The sequence below is a fragment of the Dendronephthya gigantea genome, unplaced genomic scaffold (assembly GCF_004324835.1).
Source record: "Dendronephthya gigantea isolate DGI-Jeju-01 unplaced genomic scaffold, DenGig_1.0 000085F, whole genome shotgun sequence".
NCBI classification, from domain to species: domain Eukaryota; kingdom Metazoa; phylum Cnidaria; class Anthozoa; order Malacalcyonacea; family Nephtheidae; genus Dendronephthya; species Dendronephthya gigantea.
In genome coordinates this window covers 617,690-632,266 of record NW_021163095.1, presented here as the reverse complement: position 1 = coordinate 632,266, position 14,577 = coordinate 617,690, and the positions used below count along the sequence as shown (strand labels likewise).

General features: G+C 39.4%; 3 protein-coding genes across 3 annotated transcripts; 1 reads left to right on the top strand and 2 right to left on the bottom strand.

Moving 5' to 3' along the window:
* Positions 1-4,100: 4,100 nt before the first annotated feature.
* Positions 4,101-4,847, top strand: LOC114533079. Its single transcript, XM_028554664.1, has one exon. It carries the CDS (start codon positions 4,101-4,103, stop codon positions 4,845-4,847), a length of 747 nt encoding a protein of 248 aa, XP_028410465.1.
* A 4,721-nt stretch (positions 4,848-9,568) lies between these two features.
* Positions 9,569-11,038, bottom strand: LOC114533078. Its single transcript, XM_028554663.1, has one exon. The coding sequence runs from the start codon at positions 11,036-11,038 to the stop codon at positions 9,569-9,571; it is 1,470 nt and encodes a 489-aa protein (XP_028410464.1).
* Positions 11,039-11,379: 341 nt separating this feature from the next.
* On the bottom strand, positions 11,380-13,596 carry LOC114533077. The gene has a single exon (XM_028554662.1). The coding sequence runs from the start codon at positions 13,594-13,596 to the stop codon at positions 11,380-11,382; it is 2,217 nt and encodes a 738-aa protein (XP_028410463.1).
* Between the last annotated feature and the right edge of the window lie 981 nt (positions 13,597-14,577).

The following is a 14,577-nucleotide window of genomic DNA, read 5'->3' as shown; positions in this document are numbered from 1 at the left end:
GAAAATATTTATCACAACAAAGTTTTTTGGGGCGTTTGTTTTCTTTTATATCAATGGAACACTAACTAAAGGCCGGGTTTGCTGCAATTGATGCAGTTATGTCTCCAATAAGTATTATAATAAAAAGAATATTAACAGTTAAGTTCATAATAAATAAGATCAATAAATTTTGTATCATTACAGATTTGTTTTGGAAGGTTTGACTAAGCAGTCCAAATTTCTGGTGAAGGACATGTCAAAAACTGGATTTTAACAACACCAATCTACCCATTAAAAGATGAACTTAGTGATGTCATTCATGGAAAATTCATATGCCCCGTTCTTGAGGAGAGTGAAGAAAAAGATCTGGTGGACTCCAATTCAATTTTGGAAAAAGTGATAAAGTCTAGTGCATAACTGTGATGGCAATTGCATGTATATGAATGGAGAAAAGCAAGTTGTTGAACAGAGAGAGATCATTACTTTGGAAAGGATTACCTACGAACATGACTATTCAAACAAGAGGTACCTCTTAAATAGGTTTTACCTTTGGGAAGCATGCCATTACATTCCTGATCAACAGCAACAATAGGCTTATTCAAAAAGCAGTTCATATTATATACAAAAATACGTATATGGTCACCATGTCTGACAAATTTCACAACTCACATGATGGAAATTTAATTGTATTTTGATGAATTTGCCAGTTGTCAGTTGTTGAAAGAAATGTACAATTAATGAATTTTCAAAGCAATTCTTTTAAGATGTTGCCGGATGAAAATTTAAAATGTTTGATGTTTGACGCTAAATTAATTCAATGGTTATAATTCTTACCTCATTAACATAAGATTGTAGATATGTGTATTACGAAGTAATCTGTATATATTTTTAAATAATTTGTACAAATTTGAGAATAGTTATTATATTATAAAAGAAGCCATTCAATGGCCGTATAAATGAATATTGTTGAATGTATAAATGACGATGCTTGTTACAGCATCGTCACAACAAACTTGCAACAAGTCTGTCAACAACTTGCTACAAGTCCGTCGCAACAACTTGGGACAAGCGGTGCAAATAAACGTTGCAATAAGCTTGTTGAAACGAGCTTGCGACAAGCTTGCTGCAGGCTTGTTACATCTCGTGCGTTTTTACGTGTGTTCTAGCATAGCGGTGAATATCCCCGCCACGTCATACGTGTCAACAGCCATGGCTGAAGGATGTTTGAATTTACGCTCCGATGTTGACAACGTTTTAGAAGAGCTATCTATTGTAGTTGATGAAACTAATGAAGAGAAAAGTAAAAGCCAAATCGCTACTTATATTGTAGTAAGAGATAACGGTAAAATTAAATGGAATGGTTCCTTCGAAAAGCTTAAAGTGCCTAGTGAAACTCTTCATGTTTACATTATAAAAGACGGCGTGTTTGCAAATCATTCCTGAGTCCCAGTCCCCTCAACCGACGTATTTTCGAAACTATTTAATTTTATCAAAAAAGGTTGTAGAACTTATAAACAAATTTTTCAAGCCCTATTCAAATCCGTAAAGATCCCACAAGTGATATAGGCACTTTAAAGAGCTCATGGCTGAATTAAGGTGGCTCGCTACAATTTTTTAAAATATGGAAAACTTGTGGTTTTTATTAAAAATTTTAGCACGAGATTTCTTGCTAAGGAAAAGAAATTTCCCGGAAATATTAACCAACATTCTAACAGTCAGAAATTGCCCATAAGCATGACGTCATTACCGTTGTTATGGTAACAATGGCGTTTCAATATGGCCGACATTTTACCTATTCACGCATTTTACTCGAAAACAAGTTCGGTGACCCCAATTTTTTATTTTATAAAAAGTTTTCTTACAAAAAAAATGGAAAATTTGAACCAGTTAAAAAAAATTCTATAGAGCCAAAATTATTAAAAATTAAAAAACGTGACTTTTCGTTATAGAAATTTTTTGGCTGTATAGAATTTTTTTAAACTTGCTCAAATTTCCCATTTTTTTGTAAGAAAACTTTTTATAAAATAAAAAATTGGGGTAACCGAACTTGTTTTCGAGTAAAATGCGTGAATAGGTAAAATGTCGGCCATATTGAAGCGCCATTGTTACCATAACAACGGTAATGACGTCATGCTTATGGGCGATTTCTGACTGTTCGAATGTTGGTTAATATATCTGGAAAATTTCATTTCGTTTTGCAAGAAATTTCCTGCCAAAAATTTCAATGTAAATCATTAGTTTTCAATATTCTTAAAACTGTAGGGAGCCACTTTAACAGGTCAGCATGCCTGGTGTTTAAGCGGTGGTGACTGTAAAATGCTAGTTCTAAAGGAAGCAGAGGTGAGATGGTATGCAAAGAATAAATCACTGACTGTTAATGGAAACAAGAAAGAAGAAATTACATCAAAACTCCGTGCCCTATCGAATGTAGTAAAGTCGGGAAGTATTGAATCCACAGCGCGTGACGATCAGAAAGCCGCTCAACATTATGTGAAATATCGAAGAAAAAGTCTGCAGTGAACTAAGCAATTCTAGAAGCGAAATTTCTGATTTAAAATCCAACCTGAACTCAGAAAAAACATGGCGTGACAAACATAACGTCGCTGATACGGACTGTGAACAATCCAGTACAGCAATTAGGGAATTCTTTATAGAGGAAAATCCCTATGTCAAAGAACAGAATGAGAAACTAAACGATGAACTGAATAATTATAAATGCGTAGCTTCAGACTTTAACTGAAAGTTAAAGAGCTAGAAGATCAAAATAGCAACTTAACCATGGTTATTAAATTGATAAGAAATGAACAAGCAAATAGTTGTGAACAAGATCCATGGAAATTAGCAAATAATGATAAAAGGATTTCTCAATAACAAGCACCCAAACAGCAACAAAAGCGACAGGAAAAGCGACAACAACAGCCAAGTCATTATCAGCAACGAAGTGGAGCTATTAATCTAATCCCTGAAGCAGGAAAGTCTCTCAAAAATACTCAGACCGAAGCGAGTGAGAAAGAAGTAATCCCTGAAGCAGGAAATTCTTTCAAAAATCAAACCAAAGCGAGTGAGAAAGAAGTACAAGTTGTCGAAGTAGAAAAACCTGTTGAAACTACTCAGGAAACGCAAGTTATTGAAGTAGAAATGCCTAATGGTGCCCCTCAGAAAGAAACAAATGGCCAAGGTCTCGACAAGCTAGGCGATAAACGGAAGTCAGTATTAATCATTGGTGAATGAAAAAATATAGACCCCTGAAAGCTCTCCAAAAAAACAGTACATAAACGATCCTTCCCTGGTAAAAGAATCGAAGAAATCGACGACCAAATAGACTTATAGAACTTATATATGAATGAACATTGAAAAAGCAATCATATCTCACTTGATATTGAAGTAAACAAGAAGTCCACATATACTTAATAATAATAATGAAGAATTACGTGCATCCAAATTCTGCTCGATGCGATAAAAGTGAAATCGATTTATTCGATATTCCTACCACACAACTAAGTTTGGAAAAAGGACGATGGATTGATTATCATGCTCTCTCTAGTGTGGAAAATGACGACGGACTTATTATATTTTTAACGGCTGGCACCGAAGATTACATCGATATGTCAAAAATGATTCTTGTGGTTGAACTAAAAATTACAAAATCTGATGGAACCCCCTTAGGTGGTGGTGAACAATCAAGTGTGGCTCCTATTAACAATTTCTTGCACAGCTTGTTTAAACAAGTCGATGTTTACTTGAATGGAAAACAAGTCACCCCCGCCATGGGTACTTATGCTAATCGTGCCTATTTGGAAACCCTCCTAAACTATGATGTATCGGCGAAAAAATCTCAGCTCACCTCTGCATTATACTACAAAGATACCCCTGGACATATGGACAGTACTGGAAGTCTTCCAACGGAAGAATCGGTTGAAGTTGTTGTAAATCATTCAAAAACTGATACTAGTGGTAAAACTTGGGGCGATCCCACAAAAAAAACTCTGAAATTCTTAGTACCTGGAAGTGGAAATCAAGGCTTTGCAAAACGCCATAAATTTATTCAAGATGGAAAACTGTTGGTAATGGCAGGACCTATTTTTTGCGATGCATTTATGGTCGATTGATTATTGCTTAACATGGTGGATCTCAAAATAGTCATAAATCGAAACTCTGACAAATTCTGTTTGATGGATAAAAATGCAAATCTTATGAATGCTAAAATCAAGCTCATGGATGCAACTTTTAAAGTGCGTAAAGTTAAAGTCAGCGAAACTATCAGTAAAGCACACGCGTTAGATTTGAGATCAGTACCTGCCACTTATCCTATACGTCGCGTGGAATATAAAGCTTTTACCATTCCCGGAAATCTTCCACAGATAAGAAAAGATAATATGTTCGCAGGGATCATTCCTAAGACATTTGTATGTGGATTTGTGGACGCTGATGCTTTCAGCGGAGTCTATGGAAAAAATCCATATAACTTTCAACACTTTAATGTGTCGTCGGTGACATTAACTGCAAACGGTGAAGAAATACCCTTCAAACAACTTGTCCTTAACTACAAAGAAAACAAAGAGAGTTTCATTCAAGCGTACAACACATTATTCTCTGGTACAGAAAAAATGAACTATAACACAGGTGTCGATATCTCTAGAGAAGATTATTTCAAGGGATTCACCATTTACGCATGGGATCTCACTCCAGATATGTGTGGTGCCTCTCCTTATTTTAATACAGTACAGCGAGGATCGTTGACACTTGACATCACGTTTGCTGCAGGGGATGTTCCAACTAATCCTTTTTCCTTGGTATGCTATGGAGATTTTGAAAATGTTATACAAATCGATTCCGAAAGGAATGTAATCTACGATATATCTTCATGAATACTAACCAAATCAAGAACGTACTTGAACATCATCCTATAACTAAAAAATATTTTTGCGGAGTATTTGCTGCAGATGAAATACCTAAATATTTAAATACTTTTCCATGTGGATTTGTTGTCAATACCGACCCTAGTTCAAAACCTGGGATGCATTGGGTCGTTTTCTACTTCTCCTCTAAAGATAAGGGAGAATTCTTCGATAGTTATGGAAAACCTCCTCATTACTACAAAGATTTATTCAGACCCTCTTTTGAAAATCTCAAATGGAATAGGCGTACCTTACAAAGTCATTGGACCGAAGTATGCGGACAATACTGTATTTTCTATTTATATCAACGATGTCGTGGATATACCATGAACAAAATTGTAAACATGTTTACAGACAATACGTCGTGAATGATTGTGAAGTGGCATGCTATGTTAAGAAACATTTTAATGATGTTATATCTAACCAACCCGTTTGTGGGCTTAGTCAATGTTGTAAAAAATTACTTTGAAAAATAAAAATAAAGACATTTTTTAATAAAAAATTGTATTTATTCAAAAAAAAATTTAATACATCCTTTAATAACAACTTCATATTTTTCATTTTTCACTATACACTGGAAGTCCAAAAGGTCTCCTTTTTGCTTCATAGCGCTTATAACCTCCTTTTTAGTTCACCTTCTTCCTCTTCATCGTCTTCCTCTTTATCTTATCATCTTTCCTTTTTTGAACCCTCCTCGTCCTCGTTTTCTTCATCGAAAATCTTTTATGGGACGATCGTAGCCCTAGCCAGTCCCGTTGCATAAAAATAATTCCCCCTTTTTGACTCTTCTTCTTCTTATCACTCTCCTTATTGTCCTTAATAAATCTATGTATTTATCCTTGCTCTCTGCATTTTTCCATCTCTCGTCGTTTCTCACCAAATCTCTTGGAGCATTAATCTTATTTAACACTCGAAAAAACTCACGTACACCCTCTGGATTAAAAGATTTACGAAATCTCATAGCATCCGAAATCAAATCGGAGATATTAGACTTTGGGATAAAAACACTATCCAACTTAACTTGTCCTGTATTATCCCATGAAATAATCTCAGGTCTTGTTTTCAAATGTTCTAAAAGAGCTAAAGCTCTTGCCTTCGTGGTCTTTGGAATCCAACGTACAATTACATCATCCGTTAACTCGCTCTCCGGTTCAAATGAATTTTCAGTCTGACCTCCTAATTGTTCACTCTCACGTTGTTCATAACGTAAAAGTCTCCCCTCGGGAAATAATACCATACGTTTCATGAATAAAAATAAAATTTTAGGCAAGCAAAACAGATAAAGCTAACGGTACTAGTATTGAAAGAACACCACTATCCTTTTGAACAAGGAACTTTCTCTTCCTCTTAATTGAAACGTTCTTCTTCACTAGAGCTGGTAGTTGTTTCTTGTAGCGTGTCAAATAACGTTTCTGACGTGGAGTTATTTCAATCACTCTTTTAAGGGCATTTAAAACAATCTCGCAAATTGCTAAAATTAAATGGGGTGATCCGTATTGAAAAATGGCTTTTTGTACTTGCGGTTTTGATCTTGCTAGCACTTGAATAAACGAAAGAGTTCTTTCTATATATACTCTGACATCTTGTAAATGAAGTTCTATTAAAGAACAGATTAATTATATATTAATTACAAGATTTAAAAGCACATCAACATCCACCGGAACACTTATGTTGGAATCAATTGTGAATGTCATCTCGGTAACAATGTCCGACTCAATTGGAATCACAGGATACAATTGGATACATCTTTGCAACTCTTCTTCCCTTCGTACCACTGTTTGACAATCTTCTCCCACCTCATAATGTAACGAAAATTGATTCTTTAAAAAACCCACACATATTTATACATCAAGGCCCCGTTTACACTATACCGGATTACTTTCCATACCGAATTAATTTTCACTCCGAAGCAAAAAATAAGGGTGTTTACCCTATGCCGGATTGCACCGTTTCGCTTTGTTACCAGCTCATCACTTTTTGATGTTGCCATAGAACAAAGCCAGTTTCCCGCTAAATACTGTCTGAGTCATTCTCGTAAGGCACGACTTGGCTCACAAATTTCGCCCCAAAATAAGTTTTGTACCGGATTGGTCTGTTTACACTGCTCCGATACATACCGGATTACTTTTTATATCACCTCAAAACCGGAGTGATTTTCGCTCCGCGGCATGTACCGGATTACAGTGGAGTAGTGTAAAAAGCAGCCCAATCCTGTACGATAATGGCTGCGCTCCGATGCAATCCGGTATAGTGTAAACGGGGTCTTAATAACACGTGTCTCTTTAATAAAAAACACGTACCTTTTTATAAAAACACATCTTTTTAATCGATATCGTGATAATACGGTATTAAACGAGCTAAATAAACCCTTGCTATTTTGTTCTGTCTCCATAACTCTCCATCACATCAAACCATCACATCCCATAACACGTCGTCAATATCTGTACATAATTTATTCACCCAATAAGGACCATGAACATGAATAAAATTCGACTCACGATTCGCTCTTATATCCATGTAAACACTCTTAACCGCATCACATATTAATTTATATTCATTCCGTAATGACTATCTTCAATTTGAGCAATGGAGTCGCACTTAATCATCCCTTTCGGTAGTTGTTCACGAATTTGAACAGTCTTAATCAGGCAGAGGATTTTGAATCTATCCCGGTACAAAACAAGTCAAAAATATATAAAAAGAAACGTTTATTCTTGAAACACACTATGTCGTACAAAAAATGTTTTTATCAACCACACTTAATTATTATGCTCGCGCCCAGTTTTTTGTTCGCGTCGCCCCATTCCCCCGTGCAACTTTGGGGTATGGGATTAACTATAAATTCCAAAACATCCCCCTCCCGAATGTGATCACATTCGTAACAGAGTCAAAATATTAATAAGGTTAGCAAGTTTAATTATTGTTTGTCGCTTTCGTTTCCGTTGTCCCGTTCTAGCGGACACAGCCGGTGTACAGGACGGATATATTCGTTGTCTCCTACTCGAATCTTTACGACTCTGATAAGTCCATCACCTCCTCAATAGATCTCCTGGATACGTCCTAGAGGCCATTCATATCGCTTAGCGTTTTGATCCACCACCAAAACAACATCTCCGGGTTTGAGCTCTCTCTTCGGTTCGAACCACTTTCCTCTTACGTTGAGGCTTGGGAGGAACTCTTTACGCTATCTTTTCCAGATCTGAGCAATTAGTTGTTGAATACGTCTCCAACGTTTCTTGGGGTTAAAGGCTTGTTCGGGGGTGACGTCAGGAGCGAATTGTCCACCTAGTTGCCCAACCAGGAAGTGGCTAGGAGTCAGTGGTTCCAGGTCGTCGGGAGTTGAGCTGACATAGGTGATTGGTCTTGAATTAAGGCGTCCTTCTGCTCCACAAATCGCTGTATGTAATTCTTCGTCGGTAATGTCAGCGCAGGGGTGGATCCAGCACTAGTGCACTAATTTGCATGACACAAGAAAACTGCTAAAAATAACCATTTTGTTTTGTGATGCAAATTAGTGCACTAGTGCTGGATCCACCCGTGTGTCAGCGTCTCCTAAAATTGCTCTCATCGCCTTCTTTGCACTCTTAATCATACTCTCGAAGACTCCTCCAAAATGTGGAGAGGAGGGAGGGTTGAATTTCCACTCGATTAACTGGTGTCGAGTCGTCTTATTCATTATCTTCTGCTGATCGAAGCTCTTGACTTTTTCTCGTATTTCCTTCTCTCCAGCCACGAAATTCGTCCCGTTGTCCGAGATAACATAAGAAGGCGTCCCCCTCCGTGCACATAACCGCACAAATGCGTTTATAAACGAATCGGTGTCTAAGCTGTACGCCATTTCCAGGTGGACTGCGCGGGTAGTTAGACAGGTAAACAGGCAAAGGTATCGTTTCATCCGCGGCTTCCCATGTCCTTGTTTCGTCAGAAATGGTCCGGCGAAATCTGTGCCAATTCGTTCAAATGCTCTTAAGGGTAAAGTTATTCTTGAAGTAGGCAGGGGAGCCATTTTTTGACCACAAGGCTCGTGAGGAATCTTCGTCTGCATCCAGGACATTTACCAATTAGGGTTCTAACTGTCAATCTTCCTATTATAATCCAAAATCTCGAACGAAGTTCTGTCAAGAGGTATTCTGTTCCCGTTCCGTGTCCGATCTTTTCGTGAGCAGCAAGTATAACCAGTCGGCTTATCGGATGATCTTTGGGCAATATGATTGGATGTCTTGTGTCGTAAGGTAAATCTTCAGCAAGGCGGAGGCGGCCATCCACTCTTAATATGCCTTCTTTGTCGACTATAGGGCAGAATTTCAATAGGCGTTTGTCCTTTTGTTTGTTGACGAAACTTTCGACTTGTGCTTTTCGGATCCAGAACAGTTCCACTGTTTTAATCTCGACGTTTTGCAGAACAATAGACGTAGCTCGTGAATTTATCGGGGACTTACAATTCTTGATAAAACGTTTAACCCAGGCCGTAACTCGAATAAGGCGGGTCATAGATGAATAACGTTTTGGATCGAGGCGGCTGTCGTCACTGGCTTCCTTATTCGTTGTATAAACTTGGACTTTCTTTTCTTCTTGTTTTACCGTGCCACTACATGGACCGTGATTCGATAATTTCTCTGGCCATGGTTTTTCTTCATCCGTTAAAAACTCTGGTCCTTCCATCCATAATTTGTCTTCACAAAGGTTGGTTGCTAAAGTCCACGAGTTGGTATGTCGGCTGGATTTATTCCACCAGGTATGTGTCGCCATTGTTCTGGGTTGGAATGTCTCTGTATCTCTGCCACTCGATTGGCCACAAATGGCTTGAATGCACGGCTCTGGTTACGCACCCAATACAGGACGTTCCTTGAGTCCGTCCAGTACGTTGCTCCATTGACTGTCAATGTCTGGAGAATGCTGTTGGCCAGTCGGGTGGCGAGTACTGCTCCCATGAGTTCCAGTCTTGGGATAGTAACTGACTTTAGTGGCGTGACACGACTCTTGGATGCGAGGATCCGTGAGGTGGCTTCGTGATCTTCGTAATTACTGACAAGATAAGACACTGCTGCGTAAGCATCTTGGGATGCGTCTGAGAAGGTGTGCAACCAGACGTCCGTAGGTCCAGGCAAGCGTAGAGGGCGAGGGACTTCGAATCCGTTTAAGTCGCTCAGTTCTTTTACCCAGTTGTTCCATTCATTGCACAAATTTTCTGGCATTTTGTCTTCCCAACCAATTCCAGCTGCCCATGTCTTTTGCAACAATAATTTCGCTCGTATAGTGAAGGGAGCCAAAAACTGTAATGGATCAAACAGCTTTGCTATACTACTCAGGACTTCTCTTTTGGTCGGGCCTTCAGTCAGCGATGGAGGGTGAACCACGAACTTGAAGATATCTTGCCGGGCATTCCACAGAACTCCCAGGGTCTTCAACATCGGCAGGCTACCATCACTGAGCTCTAATCCGGGAAGACGATCTTCAACAGGAACATCTTTGATAACATCAGCCTGGTTTGACATCCATTTCCTCAAATTGAAGCCTGCGCCAGACACCAACTCGGATGTTTGTTGTCTAAGGGTTATGGCTCCCTGAACCGTCTCGCAAGAGTCCAGCACATCGTCCACGTACATTGCATTATCCACTGTATCTGCGGCTTTCGGAAAGTGATCTTTATTCTTCTCCGCGTGGGAGTGAAGTACATATTGTGCGCAGAATGGTGAATAGGTATTTCCGAATGGTAGACGCTGGAACTCGTAAATTTCGGGTTCTCTTTCTTTGTTCAAATCACGCCAAAGGAAGAGATGAAAAGGTCGATCTTTCTCGGCAAGTCCGACTTGTAAGAACATCTGAGAGATATCTGCTGACACTGCCACGGGTTCTCTTCGGAACCTGGTTAACACGTCTACCAATTCTCGTTGGAGCTTGGGCCCAGGGTGAAGCGCGTCGTTCAGACATTTGTTTTTGTGCTTCGCTGCCGCATCAAAGACGATTCGAACTTTGGTCGACGTTTTCTCCTGATTGATCACCGGAAAGTGCGGCAACAACCACTGGTCACCCGTTTTCTTTGGTACTTTCTTGATGTACCCTTTCTGGAGGTAATCCAGGATTATCTGGTTGTAGGCCATAGCGACATCCGGTTTTTTTCGTAGGGATGACTCCAGCTTCAGTAGTCTTGAATGAGCCATGTCGTAGTTGTCGGCGAAATCTGGCTCACCATCTCTCCAAGGAACACCTACTTCATATCTCCCGTTGGTGTAATTTTGGGTTGATTGCACAATTTCAACTGCCTTTTTCTCGTCTGGTGTCAGTGGTCGAACGTTCTCGTCCTTAATGCCGATGGCTTCTAGTTCCCAAAAACTCCGAAGATTGTCACTTACTTCTTGGATATCTTCGGTATGGTATGTACATGTCATGTGGGATTGGGTAGTCCATGTCGACGGGTTCTTACTCGTTGGACCGAAGCAGACCCAACCGAGGGGCGTTTGTCGTGCTACTGGGTCTTTGGCATTGTGTCCCGTAACTTCTCTTAATACTTTATGGAATAAATACCATTCACCAATGGGTGATCGCTTCCGATTAAAACATCGATCTGCTTTCGCTTTGAAACTCTTTCAAATGGGATGGTCTCCAAGTGTGCCCAATTGCCCTTTAATTCGTTCCACTCAATTGCCGGCGTGTTCCCCGTTACGTTAGTTAACACATTTGCTTCCACAGGCGATGAGAAGGTTCCATTGACGGATGTGATCACACACTTTACACGTTTCGACTGTCTCTTAATCTCCGTCCCACCAGTTCCTGATATGGTCAAATCCTGTTTTTCTCCTTTCAAGTGCAATTCTCCCACTAGGCTTTCGGTGACGTATGATCCCGTGGAGCAAGGATCCAGCATAACATTGATTTTTATCTTCTTGCCGCCAATTTCGACAGTTGCTGGGAGAACCATCAATGATATTTGTTCAACTCGGTTTGTCGTATAGGTTCTTGCATCTGTCCCTCCAATTGAAGGATTGGTCTGATCTTTGTTGTTGTCATTATCTTCATTCTGTTTTTCCATTCTCTCAGGGTCGTGTAACAAGCTGCTATGTCCTTTACTTTCACATCCGCTGACTCCACATTTTCTCTTTCTGCCACACTGCTTACTTCGGTGACCAGCCGCTAGACAAGAGAAGCACCGTCCTGTTTTAGCTATTAGTTGATTTCGTGTAGCTACAGGGAGCTTTTTAAATTCTGGACAAACCCAAGGCGGATGATCAGCGTCGCAATTCATAACGATACATTTCCTAACTTTCTTATCTGTATTAAAGCCTTGATTATGACGTCGTCCTCCATGGTACGCTTTGACGAATTCTTCCGTTTCTTCCTTAGCCTCATCCATGATGCAAACACGCCTCTCGATCCACTGGACCAGCATTTTAAAATCATCATCTTCATCCCGCTCATTTAACCAATACTTGTATTCTCTGACGTATTCCACTGAGAGTTTTTCCTTCACTGTTAAGCAAAGGTGCTGACTTCTAATTTCATCATCACCACGATCATCGTCTTGTAATGCGATAAGAATACGGTCTAACGTTGACAACAAGGTTTCTAATTCTTCCAGGTTATGGCGTCGTACTTTGGGTAGTGCTCTTAAGGCTGCCAAATGTGTCAGGGTCTGTCTACGTTTACCACCATACTTGCGTTGTAACTTTTCTTTCGCTCTCTCGTACGCATGCTGAGTGAATCCAAGGTCCTTGACCGTCTCTAACGCTTTTCCTTTCAGGCAGTTCTGCAGCCGTAGCATTTTCTCCTTTACTGGCATGTTGGTCTCATCAACAACTGATGTGAAGGCCGCGTTCCACGCCTCGAAATCGGTTTTATCATCTCCAGAGAAGTTTCGCAGCTCTACGCCTTTTAGTTTCACTCGTGTATAAGATGGGGGATCGGGATTAGGACGAGGTAGGCACATTTTAAGAGGTTCCGGATCGTCCGTCACAGATGTTGCCTTTTTGCTATTCTTGCTGTATGCTCTCGCCCTTGTTTCATTTAAAAGGGCAATGGATCGTGCATCCTCGACTCTTTTTCGATTGAGTTCAACTTCATCTGCTTTCTTTCGCATTTCTTCCTCTAGAGATCTCTGCTCTTCCTCTAATTTTTCTAGTCGTTCATTAGCATCCCTTGCTTCTTGTTCTCGAACTTCAACAATTGAGTCCTCTTTCACTGACTTTGGGATCTTATCATTTGAGGAACTGGTTATGTTTGATTTCACAGATGATTTACTTGATTTTATTGTTGACGAGTCCGATTCATTTTCGCCCTTCAATAATCGCTCTCGGATATGCTCATTAGCAGCCTGGACACTAGTGTCCACTAAATCTAAAATTTCCAAGAGTTCCTGGTCTAAGTTTTCAATAACATTATCAATTTCAATCCCTTCCAATGTCTCGTCTTCACTTAATGTGACTGTCTCTTTTAATGCCTGGATTAATTTTTCAACAATGTCTCGTTCCGCAATCACTTTCTTTATTGCTCGTCTAATTTCTGTCTTAGAACTTGGGTGTCCTGTGGTCATCGCGTCAATGTGATTTCTCGCCTTAGTTAGTCTACATTTTGCTGCCTTTTTTCTGCTTTTCAAAGTCAAATATCTTGATGATTTCACGCCTACCTGACTATTAACGTCCTCTTCTATATTTTGATTACTCACTTGGCCACTATCCAGTCCCGTATTTAACGTATTTTCAGCATCTTCGTCGGCCTCGGCCATAGTCGCTCGCTTCAAAGTCGAAGTTTTTCCGCCGAAATGACTCAAGAATCCTCGAATAAGATCCGGCTCGAAGGACCAATTGTTCACGAATTTGAACAGTCTTAATCAGGCAGAGGATTTTGAATCTATCCCGGTACAAAAATATATAAAAAGAAACGTTTATTCTTGAAACACACTATGTCGTACAAAAAATGTTTTTATCAACCACACTTAATTATTATGCTCGCGCCCAGTTTTTTGTTCGCGTCGCCCCATTCCCCCGTGCAACTTTGGGGTATGGGATTAACTATAAATTCCAAAACAGTAGTCTTATCATATCTTTAAGACGACCCCAAACATCAATGTACTCCTCGTACATATGACATATATGGGACGCAAAAAAAAATTGAAACCTCTATGCAATACTTTCCAGGTCGCATATGTGCATACCAGTGAAATTAATATAACTGGAACGCTACCTTATGACCGGAAGTTGAAGCCAAGCAATCAAGTCATCCCCAGTCTTTCCACGCAAAAACAAACACGACCAAAACAAAATATTTTGTAGCGATCTCGCAAATATGATTTTATAATAATCCAAAAAAATTGTTTTAGGGAAATAAATAACCGAGTTTGTTAGTGCTTCCAGCCGGTTGAGGCATGGTTTATGTTAGTCGATTGCATTTTTTGGAACTTTTTTATGGATATGCGGAGTAAGACTAAGAATTGCTAGGAAAGAATAGAGCGAATAAGAGCGTGAAGTTTTGCATGACCATGTAGCCGTGTTTGTTTTACCCTATAAATAACAATGGGAATGGGAATTAAATAAATATAACTATAAATATTAAGTAATGTCGTATCGAGTGCATTTTGTGATGAAATTTTAGCTTTTAGGATGTCCCAAACGCAGAAGTTTTATTTCTAACCAGTCCTTTTTTTTTTTAAAGCGCAAAAGTACTGTCTTGTTTTAGTAAAAAAGATTTAAATTGAAGTAGAAATTTA

What these genes read in the sequence shown, in the direction of transcription:
- LOC114533079 (XM_028554664.1), top strand. Translation starts at nt 4,101, where the DNA reads ATGGTGGATCTCAAAATAGTCATAAATCGAAACTCTGACAAATTCTGT.
- LOC114533078 (XM_028554663.1), bottom strand. Translation starts at nt 11,038, where the DNA reads ATGGCTCATTCAAGACTACTGAAGCTGGAGTCATCCCTACGAAAAAAA.
- LOC114533077 (XM_028554662.1), bottom strand. Translation starts at nt 13,596, where the DNA reads ATGGCCGAGGCCGACGAAGATGCTGAAAATACGTTAAATACGGGACTG.